General features: G+C 41.5%; 2 protein-coding genes across 2 annotated transcripts; one reads left to right on the plus strand and one right to left on the minus strand.

Moving 5' to 3' along the window:
• Positions 1-14,680: 14,680 nt before the first annotated feature.
• On the plus strand, positions 14,681-15,625 carry LOC309855302 (olfactory receptor 2H2-like; the record flags this gene model as incomplete). The annotated part of the gene is made up of 1 exon (XM_082715474.1): positions 14,681-15,625. One exon carries the CDS (start codon positions 14,681-14,683, stop codon positions 15,623-15,625), a length of 945 nt encoding a protein of 314 aa, XP_082571600.1.
• A 7,369-nt stretch (positions 15,626-22,994) lies between these two features.
• On the minus strand, positions 22,995-23,939 carry LOC309855190 (olfactory receptor 2B6-like; the record flags this gene model as incomplete). The annotated part of the gene is made up of 1 exon (XM_082715266.1): positions 22,995-23,939. One exon carries the CDS (start codon positions 23,937-23,939, stop codon positions 22,995-22,997), a length of 945 nt encoding a protein of 314 aa, XP_082571392.1.
• Positions 23,940-24,975: the final 1,036 nt, after the last annotated feature.

Consider the following 24,975-nt stretch of genomic DNA (forward strand, 5'->3'; position numbering starts at 1 on the left):
TATCTTTGTGGACGGTGTAAGAGAACGGTCGAGTTTCATTCTTCTACATATAGCTGCCCAGTTTTCCAGGCACCATTTATTGAAGAGACTGTCTTTTTTCCACTGTATATTTTTTCCTGTTTTGGGCAGAAGATATGGACAGACACTTGTCCAATGAAGACATACAAATGGCTATCAGACACATGAAAAAATGTTCATCATCACTAGCCATCAGGGAGTATCAGATTAAAACTACATTGAGATATCACCTTACACCAGTTAGAATGGCCAAAACTAGCAAGACAGGAAACAACATGTGTTTGAGAGGATGTGGAGAAAGGGGAACCCTCTTCCACTGTTGGTGGGAATGCAAATTGGTGCAGCCACTTTGGAGAACAGTGTGGAGATTCCTCAAGAAATTAAAAAGAGAGCTTCCCTATGACCCTGCAATTACACTCCTGGGTATTTACCCCAAGATACAGATGGAGCAAAAAGAAGGGCCATCTGTACCCCAATGTTCATAGCAGCAATGGCCACGGTCACCAAACTGTAGAAAGAATCAAGATGCCCTTCAATGGATGAATGGATAAGGATGATGTGGTCCATATACACTATGGGGTAATCTGCCTCCATCAGAAAGGACGAATACCCAACTTTTGTAGCAACATGGACGGGACTGGAAGAGATTATGCTGAGTGAAATAAGTCAAGCAGAGAGAGTCAGTTTCACTTATTTGGTTTCACTTATTTGTGGAGCATAACAAATAGCATGGAGGACATGGGGAGTTAGAGAGGAGAAGGGAGTTGGGGGAAATTGGAAGGGGAGGTGAACCATGAAAGACTATGGACTCTGAAAAACAATCTGAGGGTTTTGAAGGGGCGGGGGGTGGGAGGTCAGGGTACCACGTGGTGGGTATTATAGAGGGCGTGGATTGCGTGGAGCACTGGGTGTGGTGCAAAAATAATGAATACTCTTATGCTGAAAATAAAAAATAAATTAAAGAAAAAGATTTATATACTATCAGGACAAACACAAATACACAGAAACAGTAAGATAGAGGGGGATTAAAAATTGGTTTACGTATAGGGGTAGCATTGATTGGGGAAAGGGGATTACCTTGAAGTTTAACTCCATATAAATATTAAAAAATAAAAATAAAAAAGGAATAAGCTAAAATGAACTAAAATAAAATTAAAATTTAAAAATAGAAAAGCAAAAGAAAAACACAGGTATATGTATCAAAAAGTTCAGGTTATTTATTTATTTATTTATTTAAAAACAATCTGAGGGGTTTGAAGTGGCAGGGAGGTGGGAGGTTGGGGTACCAGGTGGTGGGTATTATAGAGGGCATGGATTGCATGGAGCACTGGGTGTGGTGAAAAAATAATGAATACTGTTATGCTGAAAATAAATAAATTAATAAAAAATAAAAAAAATAAAAATGGAACAAACAACAGCAACAACAACAAAAACATTTAATTGGAATAATGAATAAAACACATTACCTATATTTACCCTAAAGATACAAATGTAGTGATCCGAAGGGGCAAGTGCATCCAAATATGTATAGCAGCAATGTCCACAATAGCCAAACTATGGAAAGAACCTAGATGTCCATCGACAGATGAATGGATAAATAAGATGTGGTATGTGTATACACACACACATACACACACACACACACACACACACACACACACACAAAAGTTTAGGTTAGAAGGTTATTATGGAATTTGATGTAGTGGACATCTCAGTGTGATGGTAAACAGGTTAAAAAATGATCTATTAAAAAAATGAACCAGAATAGTGGGAATGAGTTAAAAATAAAGGCTGTATCTATGAAGTAGTGGTTGTTGTTCTCTTGTCTTTTTTTTTCTTTTTGGTTGGCTTTCAGGGGTAGGGGCCTGCAGTGTGGGTTTTCAGTCAGTGATGTTCCCTGAATTAAGTCCTCCCACCCCCATCAAGGGGCTGGGCTCTGAGGAAACCTGTTTTTCAGGCTTTTGTTCTTTGGAGGTTTTGTTTGTTTCTTTGTTTGTTTTCTATCACCTTGTCAGCTTTGGGTGGTTTTTGGAGGTTTAGAGGAAAGCAAACTGCACCCAGACCTCCCTCTCAGAGAGGAGCCTCAGTCTTTTCCCCTCTGGGTGCTCCAGAGCACATAAATTCCCCTTTGGCCATGGGCAGAGCATGTTCCCAGTCGTGGTCCCTGGGGTCACAGGTACTCCTGCTTGTATGCCAAACCACAACAGCGGGAGTTGTCTGGGCAGCTGCAGCCCACCAGAGAGGCCCCAAGCAGCGATGGCACACTGAGATTTTCCCGCTGGCCCCAGGCTGGGAACGCTCAGACTCTTCAGGTCCAAAAGTGCTGGGCTGGCGCCTGCACGCACCTCTTTCAGGGGAGGGTGTGGGGCGTGACTCAGACTCTGGTTATGCAGCTTGTGCACGTGGATAGTGCCAAGGGCTGTGGTTCTGCCTGCTGGCGAGGCTTTCGGCCCCTCACAGGAGTTGCCACTCCGGTGCTCCCAGGCATTCCCTGGCGCTCCCCAGCGCTCTTGGGCAGCACGCTTGTGGCTCAGAGACAAAGACCTGGTTTCTTCACTGCACTCTCTGGCTCAGCACCAGGGGTGGCTGTCCTGGGTCTGGGGACTTAAGCCTCTGTCCCCAACCAACCCTATTTCCACAATTTCCCCCCATGATCCTTTGCTCTTTTTGAGTGCTTTCAACCAGACTTCAAGTTAGTGCTTGTCCCCAGTCACAGGGTACTCTTGTATGGGGGTATTACTTTCCAATGGGTCACTTCTGGTGGCTCCCTCCCCCTTTTTTAAATATTCCAATATCAGTCCAATGTTCCCACTCCACTTTACCTGCCCACTGGTGTCTTCTGCCCCCATAGAGATCCAGACATATATAATTCTAATCTCAGACTGATTTCATGGGTGATCAGAGTTCCTTGGTAAGTGATCAGTTCACTTTAGGGTATAGGTTGAAATGGCACCTCCTCCTAGTTCCCTGCCATCTTGTCTCCCTGGTGATGCATTTTTAGATACAGAACTAAAGGCACAATCCATGAAAGAAATAATTGATAAAATGAACTTCACTTAGGTTAAAAGCTCTGTCTCTAGAAGGTACTTCTGAGAGAATGAAAAGACAAGCCACAGACAGGGAAAAATATTTGCAAAAGACACACCTGATAAGGGACTGATGTACAAAATATGCAAAGAACTCTTAAAACTCTCCAATATAAGAACACGAACAACCTGATTAAAACATGGCCCAATTACCTGGCAGACACTTGACCATAGAAGAAAGACACATGGAAACTTAGTACATGAAAACACATTCAACATCGTGTGCCATCAAGGACATGCAAATTAAAACAAGAGTTACCAAAGAATGGCCCAAATATGGGCCAAAATTCCAATTTTGATTGGAATGGCATTAAAAGTATAGATTGCTCTAGGCAGTATAGACATTTTAACAATGTTTAAATGGTCTTCCATCTTTTTGTGGAAAAGGTAAAGGAACATACCTCTTTGGTTAGGTTTATTCCCAGGTATCTTATGGTTCTTAGTGCTATAGTAAATGGTTTCAAGCTTTACTACAAAGCTGTGATCACCAAGACAGCATGGGACTGGCATAACAACAGACAAATAGACCAGTGGAACAAAGTAGAGAGCCCAGATATGGACCCTCAACTCTATAGTCAATTAATCTTCAACAAAACAGGAAAAAATATGCAATGGAAAAAAGACATTATCTTCAATAAATGGTGCAGGGAAAACTGGACAGCTATATGTAGAAGAATCAAACTCGACCATTCTCTTACACAGTACACAATGATAAACTCAAAATGGATAAAAGACCTCAACGTGAGACAGGAATTCTTCAGAATCCTAGAGGAGAACATAGGCAGTAACCTCTTAGATATCAGCCACAGCAACTTCTTTCAAGATATGTCTCCAAAGGCAAAGGAAACAAAAGTGAAGATGAACTTTGGGGACTTCATCAAAATCAAAAGCTTCTGCACAGCAAAGGAAACAGTGAACAAAACAAAGAGGCAACCCACGGAATGGGAGAAGATATTTGTAAATGAGAGTACACACAAAAGGTTGATATCCAGGATCTATAAAGAACTCCTCAAACTCAAACACACAAAACAGATAATCATATCAAAAAATGGGCAGAAGATATGAACAGACACTTCCCCAACGAAGACATACACTTGAAAAAAAGTTCATCATCACTAGCCATCAGGGAGATGCAAACTAAAACCACATTGACATACCACCTTAACAGCAGTTAGAATGGCCAAAATTAGCAAGACAGGAAACAGCAGGAGAGGATGTGGAGAAAGGGGAACGCTCTTACACTGTTGGTGGGAATGCAAGTTGGTGCAGTCACTTTGGAAAACAGTGTGGAGAGATTCCTTAAGAAATTAAAAAATAGAGCTTCCCTATGACCCTGCCATTGCACTCCTGGGTGTTTACCCCAAAGATACAGATGAAGTGAAAAGAAGGGCAATTTGTACCCCAATGTTTATAGCAGCAATGGCCACAGTCGCCAACTGTGGAAAGAACCAAGATGCCCTTCAACAGACGAATGGATAAGGAAGATGTGGTCCATATACACTATGGAGTATTATGCTCCATCAGAAAGGATGAATACCCAACTTTTGTAGCAACATGGATGGGACTGGAAGAGATTATGCTGAGTGAAATAAGTCAAGCAGACAGTCAATTATCATATGGTTTCACTTATTTGTGGAGCATAACAAATAGCATGGAGGATAAGGGGAGATGGAGAGGAGAAGGGAGTTGAGGGAAATTGGAAGGGGAGGGGAACCATGAGAGACTATGGACTCTGAAAAACAATCTGAGAGCATTGAAAGGAGGGGTGGGAGGTTGGGGGAACCAGGTCGTGGGTATTAGAGAGGGCACAGATTGCATGGAGCACTGGGTGTGGTGCAAAAACAATGAATACTGTTACGTGAAAAGAAATTTTTTAAAAGTACACTAATTGATTAAAATGAAATTCCTTAATTAATGTAGCCCAAGAGCAAACTTTCTGAATTTACCAAATATAGGCAAAGTCTCCAATATACGTGTAATGTTTGGTCATTATTGTTTGGGCAAAAAGACAAATAAATAAATAAATAAATAACAACTTTGTGTATTTTCTCTCAAGTAAAATCTCAAATACAAGGATATATGTAAATCCATCTGAGTCAAAGGCTGTAGGCAGAATGTAGTGATAAATTAAGATAGAAATGAAAAGTTTTAAAAGAGCAAAAGAGTGGTGCCTGGGTGGCTTAGTGGGCTAAGCATCTGCTTTAGGGTCAAGTCATGATCCCACAGTCCTGGGATTAAACCCTGCATCAGGCTTCTGTTCTGCAGGAAGCCTGCTTCTCCTCATCCCACTCCCCCTGCTTGTGTTTCCTCTCTTGCTCTCTCTGTCAGATAAATAAAACCTTTAAAAATAAAAAGAACAACAAGAAGAGACTGTACTTGTGGTAATTAATGTCAGTTTGCAATATGGATTATGAGATAGGACCTGCAATTCTGTGAAAATTTGATTCTAGTACCCAAAGAGGTAAACAATGTATCAGGAGCAGAAGCAAGAAGTCTTTTGGCTCTAGGCAGCTACAGTTTTATGAGGGAGGGACACAGTTCTGGTGATGACTCTCTTCTGAAGAAATAGATACAAAGAAAGAAAGGTTGTCTTTTGAGAAGTTTGTGATTGAAAGGGAAACACAGAATAGTGACTCCAGGGAAGTAAAGAATAAATGTACACATGTGTTCGAACATTGCAGAGACCTTAGTATTTTGTATTATCAAAGCCAAGAGCCACAAACAGCAAAAGCTGAAAGACAAAAGAGAGAAGGTAATAATAACACAAAAATGTAGGTCCTTATGGTGGTGGGAAAAGGTGGAAACCAGAACCCAGCTGGAGGCTCACCTGAAAAGAGGGACTTATTGCATTTGTGCTGAGGCTGGAGAACACAAGGAGGACACAGTGAAAGCTTTGCAAGTCCCAGGGCTGAGTTTTCTTTCTGTGAAGGAAATAAACTTCCAGTAGCTTCCCAGAAGAGACATGAGGTTCACTGCAGATTTCTTGTTTCCTGTCAGTAAATGCCCTGAATTCTGCCATCTTAACTAGCCTGGACTTCTTGTATCTCTTTCTTTGCTCGTCTCTATCACCATATGGTGCGTGAGGTATTCTAGGCTTGTGTCAGGGAACTCATGCTCAAGGATTCAGATATTCTCAAGGTGGAGAAGTGGCAGTTGAGGACATCACCAGCTCTTATATGTGTAGTTGTTATGGCATTCGCCCCTCCAGTTACAGGCCCTTCCCTCATTCCATGTCTCCTCTATCCTGCAGCATTGAACCATATCCTCATAATCACAGAAAATGCTGTTAAATGGGTTTCCTCTCTGTGTCAGTTCAGATATCAAACAACAAAGAGAAGCAGTGGTCCATGAGGACTTCTACTTTCTGAATAAAGAGGCTCTCAACCCCCCAAGGAGGTGGACTGACACTGGTTTGGTGTCTTCATCTGGTGGGCACAGCACAAAACATGCAAAAATCTCCATAGCTTGGGGTACCTGGCTGGCTGAGTCCTTGGAGCATGTGAATCTTGATCTTGGAGTCATGAGTTTGAGCTCTACATTGGGTATAGAGGTCACTCATAAAAAATCTCCACTGCTTACAACAACAAATGTTTATTTCTCACTTATATGTCTGTTAAACTCAATGAGGGTTTCTGCCATCTGTCTCCTCTTGTTGGGTCCCCTCAAAAATGGGTACCCCAATAATGGGTCCGTGATTAAGGGAGTGAGACTGATACAAAGCGAAGGTCAAGCAAAGCTTTATTTTGCGCCAAGCATCAAGAATCAAACTGACAGTCAAACAGACCAATTGGGGCCACCCCTTACAGAAAGGATGACCACTCCCTGCTTTCCAGACTAACTTTTATAGAGCAAAGGCCATGTGGTTGGGCCTGGCCACATGCAGGTGGCTAACTGAATTATAATTCACCCCACAGTAGCCATGGAAACTAGCCCATCACCTTTGTAGCTAGGAGACAGTATGCGCCCACATTGATTGAATACCTCCACCTGGCCTGACCCACCCTTGTATATGGACTTTGTTACCTGGGACTGGTTTCTGGGACTTGTTTTTAAGTAAGTTCCCCTGAGGGGGGCAAAGTCAATTTAAGTTTTACAACAAAATGTCTATTCAACAGGGGTGGGGCCTCTCTGGCTGAATAGGCTCTTACACTCTCACAGGATCACAGCCTGACTGGCAGCCCCAGCACTGCCTGGCAAGCTCTCCGTGCTGGTAGAGGGAAAGGATGGCTTTGGAAAATCTTGAACTGGCCATCAGATGTTCTGGCTGAGAATTATCACCGTGCTGGAGAATGTCGTAGATGTTGATGGCTGTTCAGTGAAGAGAATGAATAGGTTAATAAAATTTCTGCAAAATAAAAAAATGTGAGAAACGGAATGAAGCAGTGTTTAGCTATGGAGTAAACTTTGCTGTCTACCTTCTCCTTTAACTATAAGCAAAGTGTTACCTGACAGTGCACACTTTAGTGGCTGATATGGGAATATTTTATTACTAAGTGTGGACATTTTTTTTTTACCTCTTGAAAATTGCCTGAAAGATGATGGGGGCATCCTGAAGATGGAGCCCAGGATTGGGGGAGAGCCAGTATGTGGTAGGGCAGGATAGATGAGGTCATGAAGCTGTGGCCTTCTGTCTTCATCGTGCCCAAAGACTCACCTCACTGTTATCACATCAGCATGCAAACACGCATGGAGCTTTGCTGGGTACCAGCCCCCCCCCCCCGCCAGCACATTACACACATCATTCTGCTTATTGCTCACCACTCTGTGAAGCTGGAATTGCTGTTCCACTCTTGAAACACGTGGAAAGTATATCTTCTAGAGGACCTGGAATGCAAGCTGGGTTAGGAGTTAGTTGAACAGTTAGGGAGTCAGGGCTTGGGACCCCAACGAGGAAATGTGCAGTCAGGAGAGTGAGGATCAAACAGCACTGACATTCTGCTCTGCAGCCTTTACATGAATAACTTCTGCTGAACATCCTAAAATTAGACAAATAACCACAAAGCATTTGTCACTATCATGGGCAAGGCGCAGTTAAGACCTGAGCCCCCAGATATCAGGAAAAAAAAAAAAGACCATCAGCACATGGATATTAACCTAATAGACAGACAGATACATGACCAAAGCCCTGATTGGCATGACACAGCACACCCTGCTTAAGACAGTTCTGCCAAAGAACTCATAAAACCCCCAACACTTAGAAATTCTGGGCCACCAACTTAGGCACCCCTCCCTCACCAGGAGCTTTTCACTCTTGCTCCATAAACTTTGTTTTGCTGCCCACAATTCTTTGACTGGTCTACCTCTTCATTCTTCAAAGAGCCATGGCCAAGAACCCAGGCTCTAAAGGGACACAAATCCTGTAACAGTTGGTCTGACTCTGTGGTCTGTGATATAATACACAACATAGTATGTGGTGTTGGAGTTCATGGGCAAGTCCAACCTCCCTAGCAGGACAGAGGAATCCTTTTATGATGGTCCTTTTTATCTTCCTGGGGTCACTTCTTGTCATTGCCCATTACCCTCTCTCCCCCAGCTTTCAAGGAGTACTTGAATTCCTTGGAAAAGCCTTTATTCTCACACATTCATTGATTAGCACATGAAAGATGACGGAGCAGTTCAGAGAAGCTTTAAGTTAGACTTTGAGAAGTAGATTTGGTGCAAGTTCATAAGCTTAATAAAGGGAAAAAATAGTCAGAGACTACTGGGTATTTAAATATTAACCGAACCTTGGATGAATAAGGGCATGCTGTGGAAAAGATAAACTAGAACAAAATGGTGGAGAAACTGAACTTTATGCTAGTTAGACTATTTCTTAATCACTTGGAGCCATTTCAGTCAGAATAGTAGGGTCATGGATGGAAAATAATTCAGAATAATCAAACTTGTCATGGAGAACAAAGTAAGGTATGAAAAAACCAGCTTGGAGATTTTAGAAAACTCAGCGGTTGAAAGCCCATCACTGGAAATGCTTCCCAGGCTGGAAGGTGAGCGGGGAAACCCTGGATGGGTGAGGCCTGCTGCAAAACAGGGGCACTGTTGCACAGCTGAGGTCACCACAGGCATCACATTAACCCATATCTTCAGACCAGATGGGCCAAGACACCCATCGCAGCCCTGGCTGTGCCTGTAGCAGCTTTGTTAGGAAGAATTGAGAGGATGTAAATTAGTGCAGTGGAATGTGAGTGGGACAGAGGAAGAGGGTCTCCATGTGCACACACAAGTCCTGTGCCCTGAATGCAATGTGGGACCACTTGTCAAGCTGATGCTGGGTTGCAGGAGTTTTCAGAAAGGATGGGGATGCTGTATCCAAAGGCTACTGGTATAGTCTTAGACAGGAACTAAGGGTATGAGAAGATCATGAAATGGGTAAGTAAAATCCACTGTTTTCAAAGCATTTGGAAACATGTATGTGGTTGGTAGGATACTTAATTATTCATGTTTCTGTTAATGTGTACCTGGATTTGGGTTAAATGTAGATTTTGTTGTCGCCAAGTCCAGTAACTTAGTCATCAGTGTAGTGCAGGTGAGAATGCCGACTGACATGAATACCTGGGTGCACAAGTACCTCCTGGGTTGTTTAGCCTCGTGGTCACATGCTGCAGAGCACATGTCATATGGTCCATACTGGCTCACATGGAGTGGAGCTATGTCCATGCAGGGCGCGGGGTGAAGAAGGGTGTGCTGTGTTGGTCATGGATCACCTGCAAAGCAACACAGAACATTCTTTGCAAGGCATCTATAAAACAGTTACCAGCCAGGCCACCGATCATACAGGAAGGATGGAGGAAGGGTGTGAGGCATTTGCAGGTTTGGAATGCTGTGTTATTTTTGAAAAGTATTTTAATAGTCCTTCAGATTTATTCAGCACTCACTAATGCCATGCATGTTTTTAAAACAGTTGGCATGAAGCAGTTTATCTGATCTTAACTAGAAACTTACAGAGTGATTGAGCTGAGGAGCGTACAGGCTTGGTAAAGAGCACAGGGCTGTAAAAAGCTGGTGAGAAGAGCAGAATTTGAAATCAAGGTAGTCTGGCTCCAGAATCAATGTGTTTTACAATCACAGAGACGCTGGGGAACACAGTAAGCATCAAACAGGACTGAATACAAGATAGAATTTGCCCTAGGCCCATCAGAAAGTAGATTACACAAACTTTTAATAATTGTTAATTTTTTTTTTTACTTTAAAAAATATTTTTGTATGTCTTCATTGGAGAAGTGTCTGTTCATATCTTCTGCCCATTTTTTGATATGATTATCTGTTTTGTGTGTGTTCAGTTTGAGGAGTTCTTTATAGATCCTGGATATCAACCTTTTGTCCGTACTGTCATTTGAAATATCTTCTCCCATTCCGTGGGTTGCCTCTTTGTTCTGTTGACTGTTTCCTTTGCTGTGCAGAAGCTTTTGATTTTGATGAAGTCCCCAAAGTTCATCTTCACTTTTGCTTCCTTTGCCTTTGGAGACATATCTTGAAAGAAGTTGCTGTGGTCAGTGTTGAAGAGGGTACTGCCTGTGTTCTCCTCTACAATTCTGATGGATTCCTGCCTCACGTTGAGGTTTTTTAACCATTTCAAGTTTCTCTTTGTGTATGATTAAGAGAATGGTTGAGTTTCATTCTTCGGGTATATAGCTGTCCAATTTTCCCAGCACCTTTTATTGAAGAGACTGTATTTTTTCCATTTGATATTTTTTTCCTGCTTTGTTGAAAATTATTGGACCATAGCATTGAAGGTCCATATCTGGGGTCTCTACTATGTTCTATTGGTCTATGTGTCTATTTTTGTGCCAGTACCATACTGTCTTAGTGATCACAGCTTTGTAATAAAGCTTAAAATCAGGCATGGGTGTGCACCCTCTTCTGCAGCTCCCAGGTCATGGCTGGTTGCTGAAACCTTTCATGGGCCACACTGCCCAGAGAGCTGTTGCTCTATGCTGGGCATAAGACATTTTATATTTTACCTCGGATGTTAAACAGCCTGCACCCTTTAGTCTTTTTCAGGGTGGTCAGGCAGTGGGCTGTCTCCATACCAGCCCAGCTTGCAGCTATAATGACTGGAGCTGAGAGTCCCTTCTGGGCTCACTAACTGTAACCAGTTTCCCCACGCCACTGCTTGGTCACTCTATTGGTTCAGGTTTTCCCATTTTTTTCTGTCTCCTGGACTCCTGAGACCACAATAATACATGATAATTCTGCCTTATTTATCCCCTGTGCCCTTTTCAGAAGGGGGTGCCTCTTACTAGAGCAGATTTCCAAGTGTCCTGATTTTTTGCTCTGGTGTTATATCACTTTCTGGTGGCTGGCTTATGGAGGACCCCTCCCCTCCTTCATTTGTCTTCTGATGTTTCCCCTGAAGATTCAAGGTTTCCCACCTCCTACCATGAAAAAAGTAGTCATTTTCTGCTTGTAGAGTTTTAGATAAATCTTACATCTCAGGTTGAATTCACATGTGTTTAGAATGGTTTGATAGAGATCCAGCAAAGTTTGAGGGACCTGATGAAATGAAGTCCCCTACTCTCCTGCCATCCTGTCCCCCACTAAGATTTATTTTTAATAGCAATCATGTCCATGTGATCATGACATGAATAGATAAACACATTCCATAATGCATATATAAATGCAATCCTGTGCTCAGGAAGAATACCAGGAAGTAGAAACAGTTTTCCAACTTCATTGCTTTCTTTATGGTTTCAAAGATGGTTTACACCCAGCTATTTGCAGTGTTTGAGTGCCCAAGAAAACAAGAGACAATTTCCATTCAAATTTAAAGGTTCAGGGGTGCCTGGGTGGCTCAGTGGTTAAGCCGCTGCCTTCGGCTCAGGTCATGATCTCAGGGTCCTGGGATCGAGTCCCGCATCGGGCTCTCTGCTCAGCAGGGAGCCTGCTTCCTCCTCTCTCTCTCTCTGCCTGCCTCTCTGCCTACTTGTGATTTCTCTCTGTCAAATAAATAAATAAAATCTTAAAAAAAAAAAAAAGATATATTAAAAAAAAAAAAAAAAACAAATTTAAAGGTTCAAATGGCCTTCTTTGTCTTGATGCTTTGGGCTCCAGACTGGCTGGGATATCAGTGCTCAGCCCCTGTGTCTGCCCTGGTATTACCCCCTTGCCCAGGCAGTGTCCACCACAGAGCTGGTCCCCCACTTTGATACTGCCAAGGAGACAGCCTCGCCCCCATCCTCCAAGCCTGTGGTGGGAAGGGCAGCCCTGCTGATCTCCAAATTGTCTTTAGAGTCACTCTTCACTTTTCCTGAAGGAAAAAAACATGTTCACAGCCAAATAGGCCCATCTCCCATCCTGCTGAATCCCAGAAGTCTGGTGATCTTGGTGTCAGCAAGGAGACACTAACCCATGTTGTAGAAAGTAGGTGAGTGACTTTCCTGGCCTTGAACCACATACGAAGAGTACAGCTGAAGTATGTTGTAACAGCCCTTCTGATGAGGGAGCAGGAGGCTGGCTGAGGACTTCATCACTTCCATCTGCCATCCTGTCACTGATGACAGAGGTTGCCATTATGGTAATAGGTACCTTTATGACAAAGTATGTATGTAGTACCCATGTGTATGTTCAGAAGGTGACATCCAATCAGTTGTCTTCCTGTGAAACAGCACCAAAAGCCCCTGAGACTCTTCTCTCTCTAGAGAGCCACCTCTGTCTCTCATATAGATGGGAAGCTGACTGGGAAGGAGGACCAGAGATGTGTGCTGGGTGAATAAGCCAGTCTCCCTCCACCTGCAGGACAGGCTGAGGTGACAAGCCACTCACAAGGAGCTTCTCCACTGCCTGTCCTAGATCTGGGATCAGGATTGAACTTTGCTTCACAGCTACCAACAGCTGTTTGGTTGTCATTCTTCAAGATGGTGGGGATTTTTTTTTTCTCAGGTATGGAAAAAATAAAGGACGTTTATCTTAAAAGTGGAGGGAATTCCGAGCTGGTTCCCTTTAGCAGTGAAAGGAATCAGGTGTGCATGTGACCCAACATTTATTATATTTTTGGCCATGGGAAAGTGACTGCCTCCTTCTCTTTACAGATGTAAATCCCCTTATCAGCATCTTGACTAACAGAAGAAGCAGAGTTTCACTGTGGAGTCTCCTTGGAAAATAATGGCTATTCTTGGAACAGAAATACCCCAGGAAAACATCATGGTGATGGAGAGTTGTATCAAGCTGAGTGAGGCCACTCACCTGCTGTCTTTCTTATAGACACACAGCAGACCTGACTTCTTCTCCTTCCTGTACAGGTAAGGAAGCCCAGCAGTTGAAGCCACAGACTGTCTGGGGGCATCAGGGCATTCAGAGTCTGATTTTAGCACCAAAGTACTTGGTCAGGGAGAAGAATGCTAAAGAATGTGACTGCCAGTGTCCATTTCCTTTTGTTGTCACAATTCTGGAAGAAGGGTTGTCCTCTACTGGCAACACATAATGCTTTCACCTCAAAAAAAGTTTGAAATGTAACTGATCATTGCCATGAATGCCAAGGAAAATAAATATTTTATTCCCTTTGAACTGGATTATGTAATGATTACCTGAGACCAGGTATAAGGGCTGAGGGCTCTTAGAAATATGTTTTTATTTTCTAGTCAAGGTATTTAAGAGAAAGCCAGAAATTTTCATTGGTGATTTTTATTTATAAGAAAGTTGTTTAGATTTGATGCCACATGTTATCCATCTACCATAGTCATTTCAGAAACAACAGAGCTAACCATTCAGAGGGACAAATGTTCAGAACTATATTTTCTAATCTGTGCAAGCTAATAGTTTAAAGGACACTGATGAATTTTATACAATTGACTTTATGAAGTGTCAGCGGATTGCATTAGATGGCTGAATTCATGTGCTTTTGTAATGAAAGCATATTAAAGGACTTGGGCCATGTGTGTTACCATGAGAGAGCTTGCTTTTTGGGGACTGTGAATTAGATTTTCCTAGAAATCAATATTTACAGAGACAGTAGACCTTGACTCAAATAGGGAGATCACAGAAGTTCTTCTTAATGCTATTATCAGGTCAGTCTTTATTTCCTTCATAGGAAGAGAATGAATATTAATAATGATAATGCCTAGCTGTTCCTGTATGAAAATTCTAATATTTGTGGTGTCTCCCATTCCATATACCTTTTCTCTCAGATTCTTGCTCACTAGATGTATCTTTCAATTTATCTTTTACATCAATTGTCTATCATGTATGTATATATATAAAATAATCATCTTTTCAATTTCTTTGCTTTTTCACAGAATGTGCATTTATGGCCTATGTATTTTGTCTTCAGATAGTTTGATATACATTTCAAATCTGTTTTGGTGTACAATTGTAATATCGATTCTATGTTTGTATATTTCCTTTCAATGCATTTAATGTTTTAATGACTATGGGTTTTGTCTTTCTGTCTACCTAACAAGTCAACTTATTATATTTTTATTTTGCATAATTTTATCTTTGTCTTTTCTTTCTCTCTACAAGTCTGGGGTTCAAATGCCCATATTACTCAGTTTGTTATTTTTCTGTTGGTTATGATACCTGATTTTCTTCCTGTAGGAATAGAACAGGAATGAGGAAGAAATGTGATTCATAATTAAGAAGGAATGAAAGGGACAAATTTTAGCAATCCTGCAGGTTTTATCTTGCTGGGCTTTTCTGACCAGCCTCAGCTGGAGATGATCCTCCTTCTGGTTGTCTCTATCGTATATTTTCTTACCCTGGTGGGGAACACAGCAATCATATTGGTCTCATACTTGAATCCCAAGCTCCACAAGCCCATGTACTTCTTTCTGTCCAATCTCTCCTTCCTGGACCTCTGCTTCACCACCAGCATCGTTCCACAGATGCTGTGGAATCTCAAGGGTTCTGAGAAGACCATCAGCTACACTGGCTGTGTAATCCAGCTCTATGTTGCACTGGGGCTGGGCTCCACGGAGTGCATCCTCCTGACTGTGATGGCCTACGACCGCTTCAATGCCATCTGCCGACCGCTGCACTATGGCGTCATCATGCACTGGAAGCTTCTCCAGCGCCTAGCAGCTGTGGCCTGGATCAGTGGTTTTGTGGAATCCACAGTTCAGACCATCCTCGTTTTCCAGCTGCCTCTTTGCAGCCACCACCAGGTAGATGATTTTATGTGTGAGGAACCTGCCCTGATTAAAATCGCCTGTGTGAACACCACCTTCCTGGAAAATGAGCTCTCCATAGCAATTGTCCTCTACGTGGTTATACCTCTGGGGCTTATTCTGGTCTCTTATGGCTGCATTGCTAGGAGTGTGCTGAGGATAAAGTCTGCCAAAGGAAGGAGGAAAGCATTTGGGACCTGTGGGTCCCACCTCCTTGTTGTGGTTTTGTTCTTCGGGACGATCATTTCTGTCTACATTCAACCCAAGAGCAAGTACACACAGAACCACAGTAAATTCCTCACCCTCTTCTACACTGTAGTGACTCCCTCACTTAACCCTATGATTTACACCCTGAGAAACAAAGAGGTTAAGTGGGCTCTGAGACAATTGCTGGGGAGAGACCCCCATCAGGGGGAAATGTAAATATACTCATGCAATCCCCCAGAGACCAAGGATTTTTAACATCATCTAATCATTGCTTTCATCACATGTATAAGGTTCACAGCTTAATCTCCTAAATAAAATAGGTGTAGGGGCACCTGGGTGGCTCAGTAGTTAAAGCCTCTGCCTTCGGCTTGGGTCTTGATCCCAGGGTCCTGGGATCGAGCCCTGCATCAGGCTCTCTGCTCAGCAGGGAGCCAGTTTTCCTTCCTCTCTCTCTTTCTCTCTCTCTCTCTGCCTACTTGTGATCTCTCTCTGTCAGATTAAAAAAAAAAAAAGGTGTAAATTTTCCTTTCAATGGCATCCCGAAGCTACCATTCTAAACCCTTCTTATCCTCTTTTCTGAAAATGTCATGTCTTTTTTTCTGGCTATTTTGTAAAGATTCTATGAATAAAGAAATGTTTATAGGCATGTGCCTGCATATCTGAATTATGCTTTCATAAATTTTGGTTATTGCTCTAGTAATTAGCTAATGCTATACTTGAACAATTATGGCAATCTAATGTTTCATGAATGAAGTAAATGTTCCAGCTCCTGGAGGGAGAGCTCTCATCACAGCTGGGTCAGGCTGGGTCCACCTGAGGACATGACCCTGCAGCAGGTGCTCCATCAGTGGCTCGCCAGAGCACAAGGGCTCCCAAATCCATAGCTACCTGACAGTTTGCTTTAGGTAGGGTGTTGTTGATTCTGGTGCATGCAGAGGAGCATCTGGGGTTAAGTACACTCTGGGATTTTCCTGGTCTCTCCCTCCTGCAGAGAAAGCCACCAAGGAAAATGGGCCAGGAGACTCAAGAATTCTCTGTTGTGCATCTCTTGTCATCACAGAGTAGCTCCCAATCTCCTTTGATCGACCCTTTTGTGCTGTGTCTGAATCTAAGGCAAATAGGCAAGCACATTTTAGTTATTGTCATTAAATCTGAATATTTAAATCTCATTTAAGTAAGCAGTTTTATTTGTAAATAAAAGTGATTGTCTTTGTCATAGACAATATTCCCTTTGATTGATATTATAACTACATAGAATTTTTTTATTATGTCATGTTAGTCACCATACAGTACCTCATTAGTTTCTGATGTACTGCTCCATGGTCCAATGTTTGCGTATAACACCCAGTGCTCATTACAACACAGGCTGTCCTTAATGTAACTGCAGAGAATTTATAGAATTGTTTTCTTTATATTGAATATAAAGTTTTTACCTGTTCTTATAAGATACTGGAAAATGTTGGTAATTTTTAAAATTTGAAAATATTGACCCTGTTTTCCCTACATTCACAGTAGTTATTGATGTATAGAATATGATAAAAATCCTTATTGGCTTTAATCCTAGAGCCTGCTTAGATATACTTACAACATGTTATTGTTTTCTAAATGTGGCTTTGTAAATAATTAATGCTTATAATGGACATTAATCAAAAGGAATCACTTTAATATAGATAAATAATTCTTACAGAATTTAGTCAGTTAAATGGAATGATAAAAACATTTTTCCATTTCTTTGTGTCTTCCTCAATTTTTCCATGAGTACTTTATATATATATTTTTAACTTGGGTTTCTATTTTTTTTTAAATTTATTTTCACCATAACATAATTCATCGTTTTTGCAACACACCCAGTGCTCCATGCAATATGTGCCCTTCTTAATACCCACCACCTGGCTCCCCCAACCTCACACCCTCCCCTTCAAAACCCTCAGATTGTTTTTCAGAGTCCATAGTCTCTCATGGTTCACCTCCCCTTCGAATTTCCTTCAACTCCCTTCTCCTCTCTAACTCCCCTTGTCCTCCATTCTATTTGTTATGCTCCACACATAATCAGACAACAAAGAGAAATAAAAGGTATCCACATTGGCATTGAAGAAGTCAAGCTCTCTCTCTTCGCAGATGACATGATTCTTTATATGGAAAACCCAAAAGAATCCACCCCCAAACTACTAGAACTCACACAGCAATTCAGTAACGTGGCAGGATACAAAGTCAATGTACAGAAATCAGTGGTTTTCTTATACACTAACAATGAAAATACAGAAAGGGAAATTGGAGAATCGATTCCATTTAATATAGCACCAAGAAACATAAGATACCTGGGAATAAACCTAACCAAGGAGGTAAAGAATATGTACTCGAGGAACTACAGAACACTCATGAAAGAAACTGAAGAAGACACAAAAATATGGAAGACCACTCCATGCTCTTGGATCGGAAGAATAAACATTGTTAAAATGTCTATACTGCCTAGAGAAATCTATACTTTTAATGCCATTCCAATCCAAATTCCACCAGTATTTTTCAATGTTCCTATTGCAAATAATCCACAAATTTGTATGGAATCAGAAGAGACCCCGAATTGCTAAGGAAATGTTGAAAAACAGAAATGAAACTGGGGGCATCATGTTACCTGATTACATGCTTTACTACAAAGCTGTGATCACCAAGACAGCATGGGACTGGCATAAGAACAGACACATAGACCAGTGGAACAGAGTAGAGAGCCCAGATATGGACCCTCAATTCTATGGGCAAATAATCTTCAACAAAGCAGGAAAAAATATACAGTGGAAAAAAGACAGTCTCTTCAATAAATGGTGCTGGGAAAACTGGACAGCTATATGTAGAAGAATCAAACTCAATCATTCTCTTACACAGTACACAAAGATAAACTCAAAATGGATAAAAGACCTCAACGTGAGACTGGAATCCATCAGAATCCTAGAGGAGAACATAGCCAGTAACCTCTTTGATATCAGCCACAGCAACTTCTTTCAATATATGTCTCCAAAGGCAAAGGAAACAAAAGCGAAAATAAACTTTTGGGACTTCATCAAAATCAAAAGCTTCTGCACAGCAAAGGAAACAGTGAACAAAACAAAGAGGCAACCCAGGGAATGGGAGAAGATATTTGCAAATGACAGTACAGACAAAAGGTTGATATCCAGGATCTATAAAGAACTCCTCAAACTCAACACACACAAAACAATCACGTCAAAAAATGGGCAGAAGATATGAACAGACACTTCTGCAATGAAGACATACAAATGGCTATCAGACACTTGAAAAAATGTTCATCATCACTAGCCATCAGGGAGATTCAAATTAAAACCACATTGAGATACCACCTTACACCAGTTAGAATGGCCAAAATTAGCAAGACCGGAAACAACATGTGTTGGAGAGGATGTGGAAAAAGAGGAACCCTCTTACACTGTTGGTGGGAATGCAAGTTGATGCAGTCTCTTTGGAGAACGGTGTGGAGATTCCTCAAGAAATTAAAAAGAGAGCTTCCCTATGAGCCTGCAATTGCACTCCTTATTATTTACCCCAAAGATACAGATGTAGTGAAAAGAAGGGCCATCTGTACCCCAATGTTTATAGCAGCAATGGTCATGGTCGCCAAACTGTGGAAAGAACTAAGATGCCCTTCAATGAATGAATGGATAAGGAAGATATGATACATATACACTATGGAGTATTATGCTCCATCAGAAAGGATGAATACTCAACTTTTGTAGCAACATGGACGGGACAAGAAGAGATTATGCTGAGTGAAATAAATCAAGCAGAGAGAGTCAAGTATCATATGGTTTCACTTATTTGTGGAGCATAACAAATAGCATAGAGGACATGGGGAGTTTGAGAGGAGAAGGAAGTTGGGGGAAATTGGAAATGGAGGTGAACCATGAGAGACTATGGACTCTGAAAAACAATCTGAGGGGTTTGAAGTGGCGGGGGGTGGGAGGTTGGGATAACCAGGTGGTGTGTATTATAGAGGGCACGGATTGCATGGAGCACTGGGTGTGGTGCAAAAATAATACTGTTATGGTGAAATTAAATAAAAAATAAATTTAAAAAATTGGTTTACTTATAGGGGTAGGATTGATTGGGGAACGGGGATTACCTTGAAGTTTAACTCTACATGAATATTAGAAAATAAAAATAAAAAAGGAATAAAGTAGACCAAACTAAACTAATATTTAGGAAAAATATTAAAAAAATAGAAAGCAAAAGAAAAACACAGGTGTATGTATCAAAAAATTCGGGTTATAAGGTTATTATGGAATTTGATCTATTAGACATCTCACTGTGATGGTAAATAGGTTAAAAATTATGTATATATAAGAAAATGAACCAGAATAGTGGGAACAAATTAAAAATAAACGTTGTCCTATGAAGTAGTGGTGTTTGTTCTCTTGTAGACTTTTTTTTTTTCTTTCCTAGTTGGTTTTCTGCAGTAGAGGCGTGCCACGGGGGTTTTCAGTCACAGATGTTCCCTGAGTTAAGTCCTCCCGACCCCCTCAAGGGGGTGGGCTCTGAAGAAACTGTTTTTTTCAGGCTTTTGTTCCCTGGAGGTTTTTATGTTCACCTTTTTTTTTTTCCTCTTGCCTTGACTGCGTTGATGGTTTTTGTAGGTTTAGAGGAAAGCAAACTGCACTCTGACCTCCCTCTCAGAGAGAAGCCTTAGTCTGGTTCCCTGTGGGTGCTGCAGAACCCATAGAAATTTCCTCCTTGGCCTCTGGCAGAGCAGGTTCCAAGTCTTAGTCCCCGGGGATGCAGGATCTTCTGCTTGTACCCCAAACCATGGCAGCGGTGGCTGTCTGGGTAGCTCCAGACCGCCAGAGAGGTTCCAAGCAGCGATAACACACTCAGATTTTCCCACTGGCCTGGGCTTGGAGTGCCTGGTCTTTCTGGGTCTAAGAGCACGGGGCTTGCACACACCTTTCTCAGGGGAGGGTGTGGGTCAAGCGCGCGTCTTAGGCTCTGTTAATATGGCTCAGTGTTCTGCCATCTGGTGAGGCTCCTAGCCCGTCACAGGAGACAGACCCCACACATTCTCTGGTGCGCTAGTGGCTCAGGGACCAAGATCTTTTTTCTCCACTGCACTCTCTCTGGCTCAGCACTGGGGAGGCTGTCCTGGGTCCCCGGACTTCAGCCCCTGTCCCTAGCCACCCCAATTCCCACAATTCCACCCCCCCCATGACCCTTTGCTTTTTTTGAGTGTTTTCAACCAGTCTCCAAGTTAATGCTGGTCCCCAGATGCAGGGCACTCTCACTTGTATTAGAGGTATTACTTTCCAATCGATCGCCTCTGGTGGCTCCCTCCCCCTTTTGTTTATCTTCTGATATCAGTCAGACATTCCCACTCTGCTTTACCTGCCCACTGGCATCTTCTGCCTCTGTAGAGATCCAGACATGTATAATTCTGATCTCAGTTTGATTTTATGCGTGATTGGAGTTCTTTGGTAGTTAACCAGCTCACTTTAGGGTACAGGTTGAAATGGCGCCTCTTCCTACTTCCCCACCATCTTGTCTCCCCCTCAATGTGGTTTTTATTTGAATCTCCTTGATGGCTAGTGATGATGAACATTTTTTCATGTGTCTGATAGCCATTTGTATGTCTTCACTGGAGAAGTGTCTGTTCATTTCTATCTAGACTCCTAAGTAAAACTAACAAACCCAAGGCAATGTGCTGTTTTTGTCTAGTGACCTCAAATACTCCCAGAGAGGTACAACAAAAAGCCCTCAGAGGTACACTACTTAACTAGAATAAATAAAATAATACTGTAAACATTATTTCTTAACACATACTAGGATACTAGAAATTTTATGCATGTTTTGTGTTATTTTGTCTTTAATATTTGCCATTCCAATATTTAGATTCTCTGACAGAGTGTTGAAGCAGATAGATCATTAATGTTCCCATATTAAATGTAATCCAGAACCTGAAATTCACACTATTGGTGTATTTATTCCCTGATATTAAGGATACTGATAAAACACACTAAGGGATTTTCAGAAAATTGTTCATGATTGTTAGAACCTTGGAGCACATATTTTTAAGGAACTCTGATCCATTAGTTTGAAATAACTACAGAAAACTGAAACAAGCAAAAATGACTAAGTGTATTTATGGACAGAATGGACTTTGGAAAGGATAATTTTATAAGGAAACTTGAGGATATCTGTTAGAATGGAGAGAATGACTTAGAAATTGTGCCGATGACTCAGAATGAGTGCTAAGTCCATGATTTATAAAGTCTGAAATCAAACATTTTGTAGAGCTCTATGAATTTAAATTTTAATTTTGTTGTCTAGATTTGCTTTATGGGGCATGGAGCTACAATATTAAATATGAAACTCAGTGTTCTGTGGGAAAAAAAAAACTTCACAAACCTTTGAATTAAAGCATTAATTAGTATCCCTGTTTGGTGGCAAAGAATCTGTAGTCAAAGATAAAGAATGGTTGTCCCTAAAAGGCATACAGCTTGTACATTACTCTGTTGAGAAGGGACATATACCCAGTAATGAAATACAAGATTTAATTTTCATTTCAGACAATAGTGTTGAGTTTTTGCTCAACTCACTTTGTTTTGACTAAAATGTATTTGTGAGATAGTTTATAGCTAGGAGTTATATAAACTTTTCTTAAAAAAAAAAAGAATCTAATAGATCAACTAAGGCTTTTAATTTCAATATGATATTCTCACAACTCCCACATTGAAATAGGACTAACTTACTCATTCACGTGGTGAAGGAAGCTACTTTGTCAAACTCATCAATCGCTAGTAAAGTTTTTTGGGTTAGAATATTTTCCACCTTATGTATTCCTACCATCTTCACTGTCTGTCATTTTCTGTCTTGACCCAGGAGAAGTTCTGTTTTATTGAGCATGATATCATTGTTTATCATAACAAAGACTGACTTGGGTTTATGGTCAAAATAATGTATACTTAAAATCACTGACTCTAAAGTTTTTCATGGATTTTCCCTTTGCACATTTCTATTTTATATGCTTTTGACCTATATGCCTCTTGAGTTCACTTACCTTTGAGGCCAAAGCCCTTGTGGATGAGATACAGTTGGACACTGAATGTTGGAGGATGACCAAATGTGGTCAACATACGTTGATTAAAGTTGACTCAGGATAGCAGTGACATTTAAAAAAATATATGATTATTTATAATTTATATGGGATTCATGTGGAAATAATTTACACAAATGTATTTTCTAAACTTTCTAAATATATTTTTCTCTAAATATATTTTTCTAAATATATATTTGTAATATATTTATTACACCAATTTCCCCCAACACTAAATTAGCTAGCCATTAGGGTTAACTAGTAGTTAGGGCAATCAAGGTGACAAGACCTGATAGGATTCATATTGTAAGCCATGTATTCTCATAAATTGATAACAACTGTGAGATTACCCAGACTTATTGCTTCTTTCCAGTCCTGCTCCTTCGGTGAACTCTGTGGCACTTGATGTACCATTCTCTCATCACTTCCATGCCCAGGATCCTCTCAGGGAGGAAAACACATCTACCTGTGCCTCGTGGGTCTCCTTTCCAGAGATCATCTCATCTTGACCCAAAACTCCTTGGTCAGTGCCCTTCTCAGGGCAGCCTTCACATCCTTGTTCCTCAGTGTATAGATAAATGGATTGAGTGTGGGCGTGATGATCCCATAGAAGAGAGCCATGATCTTCCCCCTGTCATGAGAGTAGCTAGAGGGAGGCTGGACATACATACTGATGGCTGTGAAGTAGAAGAGGGACACGACCAGCAGGTGTGAAGCACAGGTGTTGAAGGACTTCCAGCGACTTTCAGCAGAATGAATCCTCATTACTGCCCGTGCAATGAGCACATAGGTGCCTAGGATGAGGGTGAGGGGCACCAGAAGTAGCAATGCCCCCAGCACATTGAGCTCAGCCTCATTTACATGAGTATCAGCACATGCTAATTTCAAAAGGGCAGGAACTTCACAGAAGAAATGGTCTATCACCCTATGTCCACATCGTGGGACCACCACAGTGAGAGTGGACTGCACAAGGGAGTTAGCAAAGCCACTGATCCAGGTCCCAGTGGCCATGTGGATGCAGCGTCTCTGACTCATGATGATTGGGTAGTGAAGGGGCTTGCAAACAGCAGCATAACGGTCAAAGGCCATGATGGCTAGCAGTATACATTCAGTAGAACCTAAGGCCAAGAAAATGTACAGCTGGGCAACACAGCCACCATAGCTAATGGTCTTGTCTTTTCCCCTAAGGTTGACTAACATCTGTGGCACAGTGCAGGTAGTGTAGCAGAGGTCCAGTAGGGAGAGATTTGAGACAAAAAAGTACATGGGACTGTCAAGCTGAGGGTCCAGGCAGGAAACAAGGATAATGGAGATATTTCCAAATAGGGCAAAGATGTAGGCCACCAGAAAGATTACAAAGAGTGGTGTCTCCAGCCAGGGATGGTCGAAGAATCCCAATAAGATAAAATCATCTTGTGAGCTCTGATTGTTCATCCACATGTTGTCGCTAACAGGTGAAATTCTAGCTGGAACATCTAAATACCCACTGCTGCGGATGGGTGTCAGTGGTAAAAGGAAGCCACAGAGAAGTAGAGACAAGAGCTGGTGAGATGAAATTCTCATTTCAGCTATAATCTGCACCCATACCTTGAGTATGGTAAAATGGGGAGTCAACATAGCCGATGTAACTTTGAAAGATTACTAAGAGAAGAATAAAGAGAGCACCAGCAAAATAGGAAGCTTGGCTTCTTTTATGAGTGCCTTTCAGTTCGCTACTCACTCCTTTTAGAATTCTTGATCTTCTAAAAAGGTTCAGTAGAACTCCCATCAACTGTACATGACACCAATATTTAATGGCAACAACAGATTATGGACTAAAGCAGAGCTTCTCAGATACAAGTCAAACAAAGATCAGCTGGAAGGTGCAGGTGGATCTCTGTCTTCCTCAGACTGACCTGGTCAGAATCTTCACGGGAACGGAAGCACAGCACACATTCTATGGGTTGAAAGGATGCAGTTTCAGACCCTGCTCATCCCTTCCCAGCAAAATGCTAATCCTATTCAGAAAATTTTAAAATAGAGATAAGAAACAAAAACTTAGCATACACACAAAACCTTGTTTGCTGTGAAAATGTTATTTTAAAAATATCTGGATGTGTCATTCAATGCTCTTGTTTTTTCAAAAAAATTTTTTTAAATTTTTATTTATTTTTCAAATTTCTTTTCAGTGTTCCAGAATTCGTTGCTTATGCACCACAATCTGTGCTCCAGGCATGAACCATGATAAGATTGTGGACTCTGAGAACAAACTGAAGGATTTGCAGAGGAGCATGGTGGGTGGTTGGGAGATCCTCATGTTGGGTATTGTGGAAGACACATATTGCATGGAGCACCGGCTGTGGTGCATAAACAATGAATTCTCGGGGTGCCTGCGTGGCTCAGTGGGTTAAAGCCTCTGCCTTCAGCTCGGGTCATGATCTCAGGGTCCTGGGATCGAGCCCCACATTGGGCTCTTTGCTCAGGGGGGAGCCTGCTT

Source organism: Mustela nivalis, assembly GCF_964662115.1.
Source record: "Mustela nivalis genome assembly, chromosome: 20".
Classification (NCBI taxonomy): Eukaryota; Metazoa; Chordata; class Mammalia; order Carnivora; family Mustelidae; genus Mustela; species Mustela nivalis.